General features: G+C 36.8%; 1 protein-coding gene across 1 annotated transcript; it reads right to left on the bottom strand.

The window, feature by feature from the left end:
• Window positions 1-12,114: 12,114 nt before the first annotated feature.
• On the bottom strand, window positions 12,115-17,164 carry LOC148945812 (uncharacterized). The gene is made up of 2 exons (XM_089098179.1): window positions 16,886-17,164; window positions 12,115-12,350 (listed from the first exon to the last, which is right to left on the bottom strand). Exons 1-2 carry the CDS (start codon window positions 16,998-17,000, stop codon window positions 12,115-12,117), a joined length of 351 nt encoding a protein of 116 aa, XP_088954305.1. The 5' UTR covers window positions 17,001-17,164.
• Between the last annotated feature and the right edge of the window lie 1,261 nt (window positions 17,165-18,425).

The following is an 18,425-nucleotide window of genomic DNA, read 5'->3' as shown; positions in this document are numbered from 1 at the left end:
GGATCATAATTTTGAAATAGCCATTATATTCAACATAGTTGAAAGGTCTTGAAATTAGGTCTTTGAGGATAAAAGCCCCCCCCCCAGCTCTCAGGGCAAGGGCTGCTGTCCCGGAGGCATTTAAGGTTTTCATAGAAAGTATTGTCGTAAAAACTTCAAAAGGAGCCCATTAGAGGGGAAATTGGGAAGGCTAATGCCCTTTTTGATGGTCGAAAGTTATCGGAGGGCTATTGCCCCTCCCACGCCCATCATTTCCCATAACACTTACGATCAAAATGTTGATCTAGGTATTTTGTTCAACGCTGTAAAAAGGTCCAGAAATTAAGTATTTAAGTATGATACCCCCCTCCCCCTGCCACAGCGCTTGGGTTAAGGGTCGTAATTTATGACCTGGGGGCACATAAGCGTTTTATAGAAACCGTTATCGCAGAAACTTGAAAAATGGTTGATACGATTAGAACTTGAGAGGTAGTACATTTTTAATAGGTGAAAGTGATGGGAGGGTAACTAACCCCCCTCTCACGCCCGCCTTTTCCCCAAACACATTCAATCAAAATTTCATAGTCCCCCCCCCATCCCTCAAGGCAAGGGCTGTAGGTTGTTGTCCTGGGGGCATTTAAGGTTTTTATAGAAAGCGTTGTCGTAGAAACTTCAAAAGGGGCTCATTCGATGGGAAATTGGGAAGGCTAGTCCCCTTTTTGATAGTTGAAAGAAATCGGAGGTTTATGTACCACGCCCATCATTTCTACAAACACTGATCAAAATTTTTATATAACCATTTTGTTCAACGCAGTTGAAAGGTCCAGAAATTTAATCTGCAAGGATGACAACCTATCCCCCCCACATCCCCCAGGACGAGGGTTGTAATTTATGCCTGGGGGGAACTTAAAAGTATATATTAGGCATTGTCGTAAAAATTTCAAAAACGACTCATGCGATTTGAACTTGAGATTGATGGTGCATTTTTAAGATGCGAAAGTGATCGCAGTGCAACTAACCCCCTCCCATACCCACCATTTCTCCGAACACTTCCGATCATTATTTTGAGATAGCCATTATATTCAACATGGGTGAAAGGTCCGGAAATTAGCTCTTTGAGGATAAAAGCCCCTCTTTCAGTCCTCAGGGCAAGGGCTGTATGTTTGTTATTCTGGGGATATGTAAGGTTTTCATAGAAAGCGTTGTCGTAAATACTTCAAAAGGGGCTCATTCGACGGGAAATTGAGAAGGCTAATGCCCTTTTAGATGGTCGAAAGTAATCGGAGGGCTGATGTCCCACGCCCATCATTGCTCCAAACACTTCCGATCAAACTTCTGATCTAGCTATTTTGTTCAACGTTGTATAAAGGTCCAGAAATTAAATCTTTGAGTATGATACCCCCCCCCCCCAACCCGCCACAGTCTTCGGGGTAAGGGTTGTAATTTATGCACTAAGGACACATAAGCTTTTTATAGAAACCGTTACCGCAGAAACTTCAAAAACGGCTCATTCGATTGGGAATTGACAGTGCTAGTGCATTTTTAATAGGCGAAAGTGATCGGAGGACAATTAAGCCCCCTCCCACGCCCAACACATCTGCGAACACTTATTATCATAGTTTTCCGATAGGCATTTCATTCAAAATAGTTGAAAGTTCCCAAAATTATGTCTTTGAGGATGACAACCTCCCCATAGCCCTCAGGGCAAGGGTTGTAAGTTGTGCCCTGAGGGCATATAAGATTTTTATGAGTGTTGTCTTAGAAACTTCAAAAAGGGCTCATTCGATTGGAAATTGAGAGGACTAGTGTCCTTCTTAATGGTCGAAAGTGATCGACCTTTTTAATGGTCGAAAGTGATTGGAGGACAAATGCCCCCCTCCCTCCTATACCCCTAATATTCCCAACAACTTCCAATCATAATTTTAAGATAGACATTTCGTTCAACGTAGTTGAAAGTCCCAAAAATTATGTCTTTGAGGATGACAGCACTCCACAGCTCTCAGGTAAATTGTTGTTAGTTGTGCCCTGGGGGCATATAAGCTCTGTAATGAAAGTTTTGTCGTAGAAACAAAAAGGGCTCATTCGTTTGGAAATTGAGAGGGCTAGTGCCCTTTTTAATAGTTGAAAGTGATCGGAGGGCAAATGCCCCTTTCCTCACGCCCATCATATCCCCAAACACTTCAGATCAAAATGTTGATATTACGATTGTGTTCAACGTAGTTAAAAGGTCCAGAAATTATGTCTTTGAGGATGATACCCCCCCCCCCCACAGCCATCAGGGTAAAGGTTTTAAGTTATGCCTTGGGAGATGTAAGGTTTTTATAGAAAGCGTTGTAGTAGAAAATCAAAAAGGGCTTATTCACTTAAAAATTAAATGACTATTACCCTTTTTATTAGTCGAAGGTGATAAGACGGCACATGCCCTCCCCCCCGCCTTCAGGCCCCACATTTCACCAAACACTTCCAATCAAGATTTAGAGATAACTATTTTGTTCAACGTAGTTGAAAGGTCTGGAAATTTTATCCATGAGTATTACATTCCCTCCCCGGCCCTCAGAACAAGGGGTTTAAGTTATACCCGGGGGGTATATAAGGTTTTTATAGAAAGTATTGTCGTAGAAACTTCAAAAACGGCTCATTCGACTGGAAATTGAGAGGGATATTGCCCGTTTTAATGGTCGAAAGTGATCTGAGTCATATAAACTTCCGAAGGAGCTCATTGGATTGGTAATCAGAAGCTCTAGTGAATTTTTTAAGAGTCAGATATCGGAAGGCAATTACCCCTCCCCCGCCACACATACGTAGTATTGTCCCGAAATGTATCCAATTGAAATTTTGAGATAATCATATTATTCAAAATAGTTAAGATATCCTATAAAAAGGTTTTGAGGTTGAAACGAACACCCAGAGCTAGGAAGCAAGGGTTTTAAGCTATGTCCTAGGGGTAGTTAAGGTTTTCACGAAAGGGGTGGTTGTATAAGCTTTAGAGGAGGCTCATTTGGTTGAAAGTTCTAGTTCCCTATTAAGAGTCAAATATCTTCACCAAATGAATCTGATCAAAATTGTGATATAGTGATTTTGCTCAAATTAGTCTAAGGAACATATAACAATGCCTCTGTAGTGTCTGTGAGTTATGCCCTAGGGGTATTTATGGTTTTCATGAAAGGGATGGTTTTATAAGCTTTAGAGGAGGCTCATTTGGTTGAAAGTTTCAAATTCTAGTTCCTTAATAATAGTCAAATATGATGGAGGGCAGCTAGCCCTCGTCGCCCCAGACTACTCCTCTTCACCAAACGAATCTGATCAAAATTGTGATATAGCGATTTTGCTCAAATTAGACTAAAGAATATATAACAATGCCTCTAGGGTTGACACAGCCCCTCCCATTACCCTGGGGATAGGGTTGACACAACCCCTCCAATTACCATTGGGATAGGGTTGTAAGTCATGCCCTGGGGGCTTATGAGGCTTTTATGGAATGGGTGGTCGTATAACCTTCAAATGGATCCCATTTAATTTTAAATTATAAATTTTAGTGCCGTTTTTAAGAGTCAACTGGGATTTGAGAGTAACCGGCCCCCCCTCCCCACACACGTTCATTATCTTAACAAAGACATTACGTCAATATTTTGAGATAACATTTTATTGATTATAGTTGAACGGTCTGGAAATTATGTCTTTGAAGAAGACACCACAATAGAAATTTTGAGACAGTAATTTTGTTCAAAATTGTCCAAAGATCATATAACAAGGCTTTTGGGGTTGATAGAAACCACCAGAGCCTATGGGCAAGGGTTGTAAGTTATGCCGCGGGGTATTTAAGGTTTTTTCGAAAAGGATGGTTGTTTAACTTCAGAAGAGGCTCATTTGGTTGAAAATTAGAAGTTCTAGTCCCTTTTCAAGCTTCAAAAGTGAAGGAGACTATTTAGAGCCCCCTCCCCTAAAACCCCTCTTTTCACCAAATGGATTTGATTGAAATGGCTTTTATGAGAGAGTAATTTTGGTCAAAAAGTCCAAAGAACATATAATAATGCCTTTATGGTTGAAACAACTCCCCACCGCCCTGGGGATAGGGTTGTAACCTATTCCAAGAGGGCATATAAGGTTTGTATGGAACAGGCGGTCAAATAAACTTCAGATGGGGCTCAACTGAATTGAAATTGGAAGTTATAGCGTCCTTCTTAAGTGTCAAAGTAATTTGAGAGAAACCAATCTCCCCTCCACGCTCATTATTTCCCTTAAAACCTTCAATCAAAATTTTGAGATAACAATTTTGTTCATTGTAGTTGAAAAGTCCGGAGATTATGTCTGTGAGGAAGACACACTCCCCTCTTACAGATCTCAGGGCAAGGGTCGTAAGTTATGCCCTGGGGGCATATGAGGTATTAAGTTAAAAATGTCATCGTGTGTTAAAGGGGATATTGAAAAAGAAAGATGCTATGTGCATGCTGCTACTACAACTATTGCTACTGCACAAGCTAAGGATATTAAGGTGAAACTTTCAAGAGATAATTTGGCGGATATTGAACTAAATCAAAACGAACTATAATCATGTAGATTGTCATTAATGTGACAAAGCAATATTAAAATAACAGCTTAAACTATCAAGTTAGACCGTTCAGCCTAAGTTCTGACAGATTTTGAACTAGCCGGAAGACGCTATATGTATACATTTGATACTGCTTGTACGGTTACTTTAACATATGACACTAAAGGTTTTAAGTTGAAATCTTTAGGGGGAGTTTCAATTAAACGAAAACACGTATACGGATGCAGGTATTAAAAGATGATAGAAGCAATATCACAAGTGGCACTACACTCTCATAGCTAGTAGTATAATTGCTATTTTAAAGGCTCTAATTTGATTAGAAATTCAAATTTCTAACACCCTTTTTAAGAGTTAACAGTGATTAGAGGGCACTCAACCTTCCTCTTTAGCTCATAATTTTCCAAACACTTCTAATCAAAATTTAATATAGAAATTTTGTTTAGCATAACTGAACGGTCTTGTAACCTTATCTCTAGAGCTATTGCGTAGGTCAACCCCCCACGATTACGCAATTTGCCTATTATGGTTCAAAACTGAATGTTGTCTTAAAATTATATCAAAAAGCACTGTGTGTATGCTGATTGCGAAGTCCCCCTCTGCTCAACACTGATCGAAATCTTGGAATTGTCATTTTGTTCAAACCAGTCAAAAGGTCAAATTACTATATTTCCAGGAATGCCATGCCTCTATAGCCCCTGGCAAGGATTGCAAATTATACAATTTGCCCACTGTTGATATGAAGGATTTGTCATTAGGATAAGGGGAAATATTTGATTCGCTAAGTGCATCCAGTTCGTCGAAAACGAGGATTTACATTATTTTAAGAACAACAGAAGGTGTTAAAATGAAACTTTCAGAACATTCTGAAGGGGAAGTTGAAAAGTGGCAGGAGGGCCGCCATCCCCTTTCTGTGTTTCTATTTGCAATCCTAGGCAAAAAATTTGATCAAAATATTGAAAGGGAAATTTTGTCAAAAAGTCAAAAGCTCAAATAACTATGCCGATGGGGATGCCATTACCCCCCCCCCCCCCCCCCCCAGCTTTGGCGAGTGATGCTGAACACAATAAAATATTGTATTAATATTATGGCTGATGGTATTAACTCGAAAATTTCAGGTGTTGTTGAGACGGATGTTGAAGAGCTGCCAGAGGTTGTATCAGCCCCTCTTTCCCTTTTCAGATGTTCCCTCTCCTTATTACTGACCAAAATTATGAAAAAACAATTTTGTTCAAAACAGTTAAAAAGTCTTGTACCTATACCTTTAGGGATGTAATGCCTCCCACAGCCCCAACGGTGAGGATTGTACATTATGCAATATACACTTTTTTACATATGGAATTTATCATTAGGAAAAGGGAGGAATTTTTTATTCTAGTTATGTCCGAAAGGGCTAAGACTATTAAGTTGAAATTTCAGGGAAAGTTTAGGGCATGTTACACTAAATCTAAAGATACTATGTACATCTTCATTACCATAAAGGTGTATCTGCAATATCACAAGAAATGCTGAGGAAATAAAGTTTAAACTTTCAGGGCATGTTGAGGAAGATGTTAAAAAGTCGCCAGAGAGCAAGTGTCCCCCCTGCAATTCCCTTCTTAGCTTGTCTCCCACCACAGATATCTGATAAAAAATTTTAAACAACCATCTTGTTCAAAATAGTCAAATAACTATACCTCTTGGCATGACTTAACCCTCACAGCCCCTGGGACAAGTGTTATAAGTTATACAAGTTTTCCATTGTTATTATACAAGCATAGTAAAAGAGGATAGATGGCATAATTGATCCCAAGTCTCCAAAAAGGCTAAGAGTATTAAGGTACAATTTTTAGAAAATGTTTAAGGGGGTTTTAAACAAAGTCAAAACACACAATATGCAGGAAGGGTTTCGAATGTAAACAGCAAAAATATCTAAGGAACGGCTAGGGGTGTTAAGTTGAAACTTTAAAGGCATGTGGAAAAATGAACGAAGGGCATCTCTCCTCCCTCTTCTTGTCCTTTTAGATTATATCTTAAACAGTGATAGATATCTTAAAAGACAATTTTTATTTAAAATAGTCACAACGTCTGATAGCTAAGGCTCTGAAGAAGCCAAGCCCCTGAGGCAAGGTTTTACCTGCAAGATTTATTAGTTAGGAAAAGGAAGTGTTTTATTCTGATAGGTAAAAAAAGGTTAAGGGTGTTGAAGCAAAATTTCGTAAATGTCGATGAAAATGAAAATGCTTTTATTAGCCTCGGCCAACTAAAATCCAAACTTCATGGGACGACGTAAAGAATGATGCTTTGATTTGACTATGACAGAGAAGGAGCATAGGCAGCTGTGTTGCCCTCAGATGGCATGGTACTGCTGAGTTATCACCAGTAGTCGCAGTAGCATTTATTCACTGAACTAGGGATAATCCTTGCAGGTAACTACTATTTTTTTCCCTCTATTTGCTGCATGTTAATTGTGCGACTCCCTTTACTATTTTTAAAACTATAAGTAAAGTCCTGATAACTAGTTTTTTTTTTATTAGCTTTATTATGTTAGTATTTATTATAATGTAGTCAGTTGGCATTTGAAAAAAAAATGATTCTGTTAATTTAATCTTTTAATAAAAGTTTTTGTTATTTTTAACTTTTAGCTATGCCAACGACAGAAGGGTATCTTGAAACTTATCAAATTTATTTGAAATCATCAAGAAAAACAGCTTCTTTCGATATGTATGATGTAGAATTTTTTCTAATAATTTCTTTCGATATGTTTATAAATAGCATCTCTACAGCTGCGTAAAGTGTCTGGTATACGGGTATATTCCTTGATAATAAACAATCTTAACTTACCTATTAGCTTAGAATAATCATTAGTTTTTTACGTGATGCCAAGTTTATTTCGTCGTGCTCCAAACAAAAGACCTACCTACCTCACATTCCCACAATTTTGCAAGAGAGAAAATAAACCAGTTCACACAATCTTGAAACAACAACCAATGGCCAAAGAGGAAAGACAGTCTTCAACAAACTTCTTTTAGCATTTTCTTCCGATTTCATAGGTATTCACTTTCCTGGAGAAGGGAGGGACTAGGTATGGGTGATTCGATAAATTTGGCAAGGCACACGAATCCGAATATAGAAGACGTCCCCTAAACCCTGTGAGCTAACTACAGCTCTATAGCTGCAACCAGCAGATCAGGATCTACTACTTTCCAATCGTGTCCCAAAAACTAGGCTACAAGCAATTTTGTTTTAGACTCATCAAAATATCTTCAACAAAACTTCAGGAACATGTGAGAGTATCCATATCTTGATTAAGGTAGTCTTATAAACTAATTAAAAATATTGTAAGCCGCAAAACTGTAACACAGTTTTTTTTTATCAATTCAACTTGTGTTTTTGAATTTCGTTTATCTTCAAAATGGAAGAGATTGGAGTCAACCTAGCATTGGATCAATCCAATATAAGTTGAATGAGTCCTCACCACACTCAAAACTTGTAACTATTTTTTTTTCTTTTTACTGCAAAATCTTGACATTTGTCAGTATTAATGACAAAAAAGTCAAGCTAAAGGAAATAAAGTCAAAGTAATGATTCAAGTTAAAAAAATTCAATGAATAACTGAGCATAAAATAAGGACTATTCCATATACAAATCACTTTAAGTATGATTTCTAAGTTTTCAAAAGGTTGATAAAAGTGGCTTGATTGTGCTGAATTTTTTTTATCGAAAATTTTCCAAAGCACTGAAAAAAGTCACTGAGGTAAATACTAGCAGTTTCAGCACAAAAACTTCTTAACGAACTAATAGACAGCTTTCAAAATTTCTTCCGACTATTCTTTCTAATAATATGTGGACTAAAGACCCTTTTTAAAGTGAAAAATTGAAAAAGCAAGAATTGTTTTGTGAAAAGAATTCAGATCAAAAGGTAAACTTTATGCTCAAGCGCAGGTTTCAGGACGCTTTTTGGTGAAGTCGTCGCAAAGTACAGCACAAATGGAGTTGTTGACGATCCCTCACCATTTAATAAAGTCCAAACCCGAAAACTTTTTTTTTCCAAAAGTAAAACAATCAAGGACTGACGAAAATACAAATGAATGTGTTTTGTCAGTTTAGTATACATATACTGATATTTAGTAGTCAAGATGTTAATATTATTTGATTTATTAAAGTTATAAAAGCAAAACCATTTATATTTTTTTTCGGTAAAGTGGAAATTATGTTCTGGCCTTGGGAAGGCATAGGAGTTTTGAGCCCAACTTATGTTAATTTCTGCTCGTTTTGAGTTTGACCCGGTTATTTATTGTAATTTCTGTTTGTTTTGGGTTTCATTTATTTATCGATGCTGATTTGTGGTAGTTTCGCAACCCTGGTTCATGGAGAAGCTTGTATGTATATTTTCCTATGGAATCCAAGTAAAAATATCAGTAAGATTCCAAGGCCAGAAAGAAAAGTGCCCTACCACGGTCACAGAATATCAAAAATAAAAAGAACTTCCACTTTAATTCCTTTCTTTCTTAAGAAAGAGAGAAAAAAAAAGAGAAAACATCATATTAACATCTCAAAGTACTCATAAGATCAATATCATTGGTGTCCCGTTACTTTAATTGTTAGGGCAGGATTATGAATTTCTTCAATTAAGTAAAGAAGGCGAATAGAGGGGAAGGCAATAGCCACTAGAATAACAGCAGGGATAACAGTTCATACTGTTTCGATTGCCTGCCCATCAAGAAGATAACGATGGAGAAACTTATTGGAAAACAGCGTGGCCAGGAAGATACTGGAGAAGACTCTCCCAACATAGATATATTAACTTGTCATATCGGTAACGAGGATAAGACCCCAGTCTTAAAAGGTAGAAGTACACAGTCTTCTACCAAGATGTTAATATTATTTGATTTATTAAAGTTATAAAAGCAAAACCATTTATATTTTTTTTCAGTAAAGTGCAAATTATGTTCTGGCCTTGGGAAGGCATAGGAGTTTTGAGCCCTATTCATGTTAATTTCTGCTCGTATTCGTTTGATGCGGGGTAGAGTGTACAGAACAACAAATTGTAAAATAAGGTACTTTCATCTGTTTTTTTTTCTTCATCCAAATTTGTTTTAAAGATGGTTTGCAATTTTTGAAAAATTTGAGACTTTTATTTTGAAAAAATTTTAAATACAAGAAAAAGTCTAAGGCCTTTAAAACGATATAAGAGCTTTCAATTTAAAATGAAATGAGCAGTCTCACAGGTTTTTTAGTTTAAAGTCCGAAGAAAAAGTTTTTGGCACTTTTTTCGCCATTTTCTGAGCTGTATTTTTTATTCCATTATTCACGGCGCCGGGTACTTCAAAGTACCTGATATGCCGCCATTAATTTACCTCTTTCAATGGCCTCGAGGTTTTAAATGTCTATTGAACCTTCTTTTGAAGGTGTCAACAGAGGGATTTGCTGGGATAATATCCCCAGGAAGATCGTTCCAGATAGAAGTGCAACGCCGGATGAAGCTGTTCCTCAAGTACTCGGAATATCCTCCTTTAGATAATTGGACCGAGCTGTGTGCCTTCGTGTCTGCCTTGTCGGCCGGACAAAGGGGGGCACAATTCGAGAGAGCTCGTCTGAGGGAGGCGAATTCATGTACTTGTAGAAAACAGCCATCGACGCTACATCAAACCTTTCATTTATAGGCTGGAGCAATTCTTGTGTAGAGGCGCAGCCCGCCCTATTTGCTTTATTTTGGATCTTCTGAAGTAGTGCCAACAGCGTTTTTGAAGCACCAGCAAATAGCGGGCATCCATATTCAGCTATGGGTCTGATGCAAGACTTGTAGAGCGGGATGATCGAGCTTGATGGAAGAAGGTTTTTGCAGCAAAGAGTAACTCCCAGCCTTCTTGCGCAGGAGGTTCTCACCCGATCAAGGTGGTTGTTCCAAGAGAGATCGGTGGAGAAATGAATCCCCAGTAGAGGAAGCTCGTCGACTCTCTTTATAGCTTCATTTTTGAAGATGAAACTGCGGTGTTCACGTGGCACCTTTGATCGGGTAATTAGAAGCTCCTTTGTTTTCGATGCATTGAAGTTGATCATCCATGCATCAGACCACTTTTCAATTTTCAAAAGATCCATCTGTAGGGAAAGGGAGGCTTGTGTTGGGTCTTCGTGTTTAGGGACGGCTGAGTGTGTCGTGGTATCGTCGGCAAAGTGATGCAGAGGGTTTACGTTGTTGTCTCTCATGTCGTTTATGTAGATAAGGAAGAGCGTAGGTCCCAAGAAACTGCCCTGGGGTACCCCTGCTTTCACTGGATATTCGCGGGAAATAAACCCGTCAAGAACAACCCGCAGTGAACGATCGTAAAGAAAGCTCTCAGTCACTTTTAACAGACATCCACGAACACAATACACATAGAGTTTCTTTAGCAGGCCACGGTGCCATACTCTGTCAAAAGCTTTCGCAATGTCGAAGGATAGTAGCCTGATGTCGTATCCCATTGCCAGTAGTTTTATCCACTCCTGACACTGGGCCACTAGGCAGTCTAATGTTGAGCGTTTCCGGCAGAATCCATATTGGCGATCGCCTAGAAGGATATTTGATTCCAGGTACTGATGAAGTGATATTCTTTTCCATACCCCCGGAAAAGAATATTAATAAGACTTTTTCATAACAAATTTCATACTGAACACGGACAATCCTTCCTTAAAATATTTGTTCATGCGTGTAAACTACAAAATATCAACCAATATAATTTTTATCAAATCAAAACATATTTCCCCCGATCAGCAAAAAAAAAAAAACACCCCAAAATTTTCTCAATGGATTTACCCGTGTTAGTGAAAATAAGTTGTTTTCTTATTTAATTTAGGAATAAATTTCATGCCTTTAGTCAACAACCAATAGAAAGCAAGCTGTTAAATATAAGAAAAACATATATACAATACAGAAAATATATACAAAAAGCTTAACAAAGAAAGAATTGCAATAAAATTGCTATCCGTAAGGTTTTCTTATGGATTGCTGAGACAAAAACTTCTGTAATATGAATTCTTTGATAAATCAAATATGAACATTTTAATATACATATAACAGCCTTAAACACTGGGTTTTCCCTCAGTATGGCTTCTTAGATGATAAGATGTCCCCTTACTTGATGTAAAACATTTCTTGCATGTATCACATTTAAAAGCTTTTTCTCCAATATTAGTTCTTTGATGATCCAATAAACTGGTACTTGTAGAAAAACATTTCTTACATATATCAAATTCAAAAGGTTTGAATCCCATATGAGTTCTTTGGTGAATAATTAGAAGGACTTTTGCGGGGAATGTTTTCTCGCATATAAGAAAGACAAATGGTTTTTCTCCCGTATGAGTTCCATGATGATGGGATAAACTGGCACTTGAAGAAAAAACCTTTCTTACATATATTACACTCAAAAGGTTTTTTCCAGTATGAGTTCTCTGATGACATGATAATCCGTAAATTGAAATAAAACACTTCTGACATCTATCACATTTGAAGGGTTTTTCTCCAGTATGAGTTCTTTGATGTTTAGAGAGGTTAGATTTGTCACAGAACTTTTTCTCGCAAATATCACATTCAAAAGGTTTATCTCCAGTATGAGTTCGGTGATGACCAATTAAACCGGTGCTTGAAGTAAAACATTTCTTACATATATCAAATCACAGACGAAAGGTGTTTTTCCAGTATGAGAAACCTCCTGTTTTCCCACATTATTTTCACCAAATTTATAAATTTGACTTGGCACCTCATTTTGACTTGTCAAATTCTTTTCTTTTTTTAGACACATCCTTGCAGGACCTGACATACTAGGTAATCCACATCCTTGTTTGCTCACATCATTGTCAAAGGACACTGCAACAAAAAGAACTAAAATAGTGTAAAATTCGCTCAAAATTACAATGACTTCTATTTTTCTAGCTCATTGTTAGTTTAGCACACAACTCAGCTTTGAAAGTTTTAGCCTTACACAGTTATAATAAAATAAATCTTAATGACTTTTACCTCGTGACACAATTCTCTCACTTCTCAAAAGCGTTAGGTTTGTCTATTTCGACTTCTAAAAGCAAAGCAATCCGAATTAATAGACAAAAATATCTAAGGTATTGTTTTGAATAGCTCTCCTTATTGGGAACTGTTTCTGATCAACAGTTCGTGGTAACGAACTGTAGGTAAGGAGCAACCCAGCTCAATGGTAACCGAAACTCTAGAAAACGGGATTTTGATACCAATAGATACATCAAAAGAATCAGATTTTAATAATGATTTCAAATATATAAGTTTCAACAAGTTTAGTCCTACCAATCAAAAGTTAGACGCCTGAGAACATTTGGCTGATTTTCGATAAAAGGGGGAAAGAACCCCTAAAATTTATAGAACCTTTATGAAAATCACACCATCATATTCAGCGTATCAGAGAACCCTACTGTAGAGGTTTCAAGCTCCTATCTGCAAAAATATGGAATTTTTCATTTTTTGTCAAAAGAAAGATCACGGATGCGTGTTTATTTTTTTTTTTTTTCCAGGGGTGATCGTATCGACCCAGTGGTCCTAGAATACTCTGGAAGGGCTCATTGGAACGGAAATTAAAAGCTCTAGTGCCCTTTTTAAATGACCCAAAAAATGGATGGCAACTAGGCCCCCTCCCACGCTCATTTTTCCCCAAGTCACCCAATCAAAATTGTGAGATAGGCATTTCTCAATGCCATGTGGGAAGTTTTGTGTAATGTGAGAGGATCTTTCCATGAAGGAAGTTTTCATGGAGGTAGGGACATTGCTATGAAGGGGGCGCCAGATTTCGCAGCATTATTTAAAAAAAGATCAGAAATTAAATAAAAAAAACAACAAGTTTTTCAGCTGGAAGTAAAGAGCAACATCAAAACTTAAAACGAGCAGAAAATATTACGTATATGATTGGGTTCAGCCCCTAGTCAATACCTCACTCTTTAAGTCACAGATTTTTTAGTACTTTCATAAGAGCTATTTCCAAAACGTTCCAAAAACGTTCAAAAATTAAATAAAAAAAAACCAGTTTTATTAACTGAAAGTAAGGAACGACGTTAAAACTTAAAACGAACAAAAATGATTTCGTATATGAAAGGGACTGTCCTCTTCTCAACGCCTCGGTCTTTACGCTAAAGTTTGACTTTCTCACAACTCTATTTTTTTTTAAATAAAAAACTTTAGCGTAAAGAGCGAGGTGTTGCGGAGGGGACAGCCCCTTTCATATACGGAATAATTTCTGTTCGTTTTAAATTTTAACGTCGTTCCTTACTTTCACTTAAAAAAAAATTGTTTTTTTTATTTAATTCCAAACTAAGACGGCTGATTCCACAATCTAATAAATTATCTCTGGAATAACACTATCCAGAAACTAGCTCTACTATAACATTTTGCTAATTTTAATTTAAGTCTATCACTAGAAGGAATGACTGATTTTGTTTAAGTTTATGTAAGTCCGAAGATGGAATATGGCATTCATTGTTTTGTCAATAGTTCCTCATATCCTGAATCGGCAGTCCGTATTGCTATGAGACTTTTTTTTAGCACACCCCAATTACTAAAATAAGAAACCTGTCAGGGATCAACCAACTGCAGGAAAGAACTCTGCTTCAGAAAAGAAGCCATTTCACCAGAATACAAGCATAAGTTAATCAACATTTTGAATACTAAAAAACCTTTAATAAAGCATCCCCTATAAATTTAGTCTCATCTTTATGGAATTTTATCTAAAAGAGATTTGGGACTGGTCTTCTCAGTGGATGGATACTTTCTCCTTTTTGAATTCCCCACCGTGGGAGATGCCTCCCGTTGAGTGACATACGGGCATGCTGCTAAAGAATAAATATTGTCATTCAGCCCAAGAAGTTAAGGCAACCTTTGAATATTATGTGAATATCCATTTACCTATTCATATGTATGTCTATACTGAGGGTTCTGTTAGATTCAAAAGCTGTTGCAGCTGCCTCTATCCAAAACCTAAATCTGAATATTTTTCTGAGTGTATCATCACTACTTTCTGCCGAATTATTTACAATACGACTCGCAATAGATACTTTAATTGGTCTGGATAGTTCCTGTCAGATCCTCTTCCATCAATTCATCTTCTAAGTCAATTAAATTGTAATGCTGATGATCACGACTTTAAAGGTATACGCTAAAAGATCGGTTTGCTATTATCAACTAGATGTTATATTGCATTTAATCATATACCTAGCCGTAAAAATATTATATATAAAGAACTGGCAGACAATCTTGCACCTAAGGCCGCCGATACCCCCCCCCCAAGAAATGTGAGGACTATAGAATTTAGAGAGTTTGTTTGAGCTCAAACAAGAATCGTTCTTTCTCCTTTGAATTCTAATGATTTTAATGTCCTTTATAAGCTAATATCCTTTCATGCTCTATATTAACCTAAAAGCAGGAACTATTTTAGTTAATAGTGATCTTTTTAAATAGATTTTCCACAACACCCCATATGCAGCAATTGCTCTCAGACCTCCGGGACCACTAAACATGTTTTTCTTGAATGTAATCCAATGGATCAAGATCCAAGGAGACTAGAAAAGTACTGCCGTCAACTGCAAGTCCCTACATCATTTAAACTACTACCACTAACAGCTCACCGCAGCACCTAGCTGCTTGAGGCCAACACCTACAAACGCTCCTCCTCAATCCCAATCTATTCAAAGCCTCCCTCTTTACACCCTCCCAGGGAGTTCCAATCTCCCTTAAATTAGTCTTTTTGACATCCTCCCACCCCAGCCGTGGCCGACCTGCTTTCTGTTTAGCCCGAGACGGTTGGCAAAAAAGGACAATCTTCGGCAATATGTCATCCTCCATCTGCAGAACGTGCCTTAGCCATCTCAACCTTTCTCTCGTTACCACCTTAGAAAGTGGGACTGATCCACAGTTTTCATACAGCCTATTGTGTTACATACGGTCAGTCAACCAGGTACCCAGAACAATCTGTAGGCAATTTTCCTGAAAAACTTGCAGCAAATCTTCATCCGCTTTTCGGAGCACCCATACTTAAGAACCCTACTTCACCACTGTCATCACTGTCGCTTCCAATATTCTAATCTTGGTTTGCAGATTTCGCCCCCTGTTCTTTAAAGCTTTTCAATCTTTTGTTTGCTTCACGTCACCTTTTTATCTTCATTTATTCCTTAGCTTAGCGACTCAGCCTTCTTAAAATTTCATCTAGTACCCTAAACACGTAAAACCTCAAGAGGCTTATTTCTTTATGTACTCGGATTAATTGCTCCCTTTCACATGATTTGGAAGGCATAATCTACAGATTGATAATAATGACCCTAAAAAGACGCCATTATTACTAGTATAATATTGATTATTTTCAGAATGCAAATGTTTTTGGAAAATATCTATGATCATCCAATAATCCATAAAAGTATTCCAGAAAATTTAAAAAAGTAAATTTTCTTGTAAAATCTAAAGACCTTGTAAAGATATAGAAGAAGATTTTAAAATCCTCCTTGAGGTAGGTAGTTTCGAAGACCACACTACCTTTCCATGATGTTCAATTAACAGTTCAACAACAACAGATTTTGTTATTTAATAGTAAAACATCAACAAAAATCTGGATATTTCGGTCAAATATACAGTGACAGTTTTCAGCAGATAAACTAAAATAATACAAATAAAACATTGAAATTTATACAAAACAACAAATTAATTAAATAATGTTTAATGATCTTATATTTTTAAAAGCGGTTAAAGATACAAATTTCTTTGATTTCCTAGATCTGGTAAACAGAAGTCAAAAGTACTGGGAGAAACGAAATTTACTATATTTGACTGTAGAAAATTGTAAATTTAGTTTAAGCCAAATTGACCAGCGTCTCTATTCAAAGCCAGATTTTTGCATAAGTTATTTTAATTTCAATGGTCTCCCTAAAAACTTATTTAAATATCATGGTCCCTAAATATCAAAACAGACATTTTAGAACACAATAAAAGTAAAAGAAATTTAAAAAGGGTTCAGTTAGAGTCGATGTGATATTTGTAGCTTTTAATCATTTTTTCAGATTCTTGATGTTTTACTAATATAATTTTTAAAGGATGGTTTGTACGTCCTACATACGAGATTTAAGACATACCAATCGGAAGCTGTGGTTAAAATTTTCAAATAAAACTAAGTTTGCCATTTTATTCAGGGGTTTAATTGGGGTACAGTATTCTATGTCTTGATAATCAAAACCATCTGGGATTATTGATTACTAAATATTTTTTTTAAAAAGCAACTAATCCACTCTGATGCAATAAACACCTATCTTTCAGGCTGCGCCGCAATTTAAAGGAACGTTTAAGATACATCTTCTCATTTTGGACACACAAAAATACAGAAGATGAGGATGTCTAAAGCGTACCTTCATCTAGGTCAATGTTTGACTCCAGTTTAAGATGGTCAGCATTGAGTTTAAAATCTCCAGATATGCCAGAAGAAACAGCAAAAAGATTGGCTTCATTTTCAATAAATAGCATAGAATGTGTACTTCCAAAAATATCTTTATCGTCATTTGAGGATATATGCTCATCACACTCAAATAAAATCAGGCCGCTGGCACGTATTTTTTTTTCCGTAGTCAGGGGTTCGAGTTCTGGTGTCGCATTTGGTTTGGGATGGGGTCAATGGTGTGACTCTGTAAGCTCAGCTGGAGTTGACCCAGCTTTAAATGGGCATCTGAGAAAATCTGTGGGAAAAACATAGGAAGCGTTGGATGATTTGCCCCCAACCACACAGTGCACTCCCGGCGGAAGGCATTGAATCCCGGGATTGGTACCTACGTAGCGCGGACCATTGATCAGCATTAAAAAAGTTTTTTTTAAGTTTAAGTAAGTTTAAGTTAGTTCATGGATGTGTAAAGGTAAATTGATCCTCTCAGCATCTCGTCACTTCATAACTGTATACAAAAGATGAAGAGCATTAGATTTGGATAATGAGGATAATGGCCAATTATTATAGGTTGTGTCAAAAAGTTTCTTCATCAAGGTTGAACCAATAGGTCTTCCTAGTAAAGAGCCAACCACCTATAGTAACAAAAAACTTAAGACTCATTTAGAAAAAAAACTGCCTAGTCAGAAAAACATAGCATTTCAAGCTGATTAGTGACTCACCACTCAGGTGACAATGCAGAATAGCAAAAAAACTGACTATTATTTTGTGTTATGTTAATAGTAAAAAGTTTAGAAAAGATATTTATATCAATAAGCTCATTAGTTTCAGATCTATCCATTCACTGAGGCAGAATTATAATATTAATCAGCCTTTTTCCTCGGGAAGGATCTAGACTTTCTTTGCAAACTGGGAAACAGATCTTGTTTCAAATTTTAGACCAATTTTTTACCAAAAAAAATCAATCAATCGATCAATCAATCAACCATACATAGCATATTTCCAAAATGTACTTCGAAGATTGACAGAGTTAAATCTTTACTAGGAAATTATATCAGATTGTTATCTAGCATTAAAACATTGAGTCGTTAGAGAACTATAAACGAATTGGACATTTGTATCCTGTCACGATTTATCCTTGTCCCAGGAGCTTCAGTAGGCAACAATGAAACAAATTTTGAATAATATACCACTCAAAAATTATTGAAAATGAAAGCTGATTTACTAAAATAACTGCTATTTAATTTGATTTTTAATGTATTTTATAATATGATTTTTTAGAAACTTAAAAAAAGCCTGAAATCCTGACGAAAGTTCTGTTTTTTTGAAGCACAGTTCATATAATTATCCAGTATGATCATTCCCTATCTCACCCATTATAAAAACCCGGACCGGGGTGCGAGTGCTCCAGAGAACGTAGAAACATAAGCAGCGTCAGATCTTTTCATGGGTAGACAATTCAGACGCGAAACAATCGGAAACAAGTGGAAACCCGCTATTAATAACTGCACGAA

The sequence above is a fragment of the Artemia sp. Qi Xiang Cuo genome, chromosome 12, assembly GCF_049724085.1.
Source record: "Artemia sp. Qi Xiang Cuo chromosome 12, ASM4972408v1, whole genome shotgun sequence".
NCBI lineage: Eukaryota > Metazoa > Arthropoda > Branchiopoda > Anostraca > Artemiidae > Artemia > Artemia sp. Qi Xiang Cuo.
Note: the sequence above shows the minus strand (reverse complement) of the source record. Positions and strands in the feature narration are given on the sequence as shown.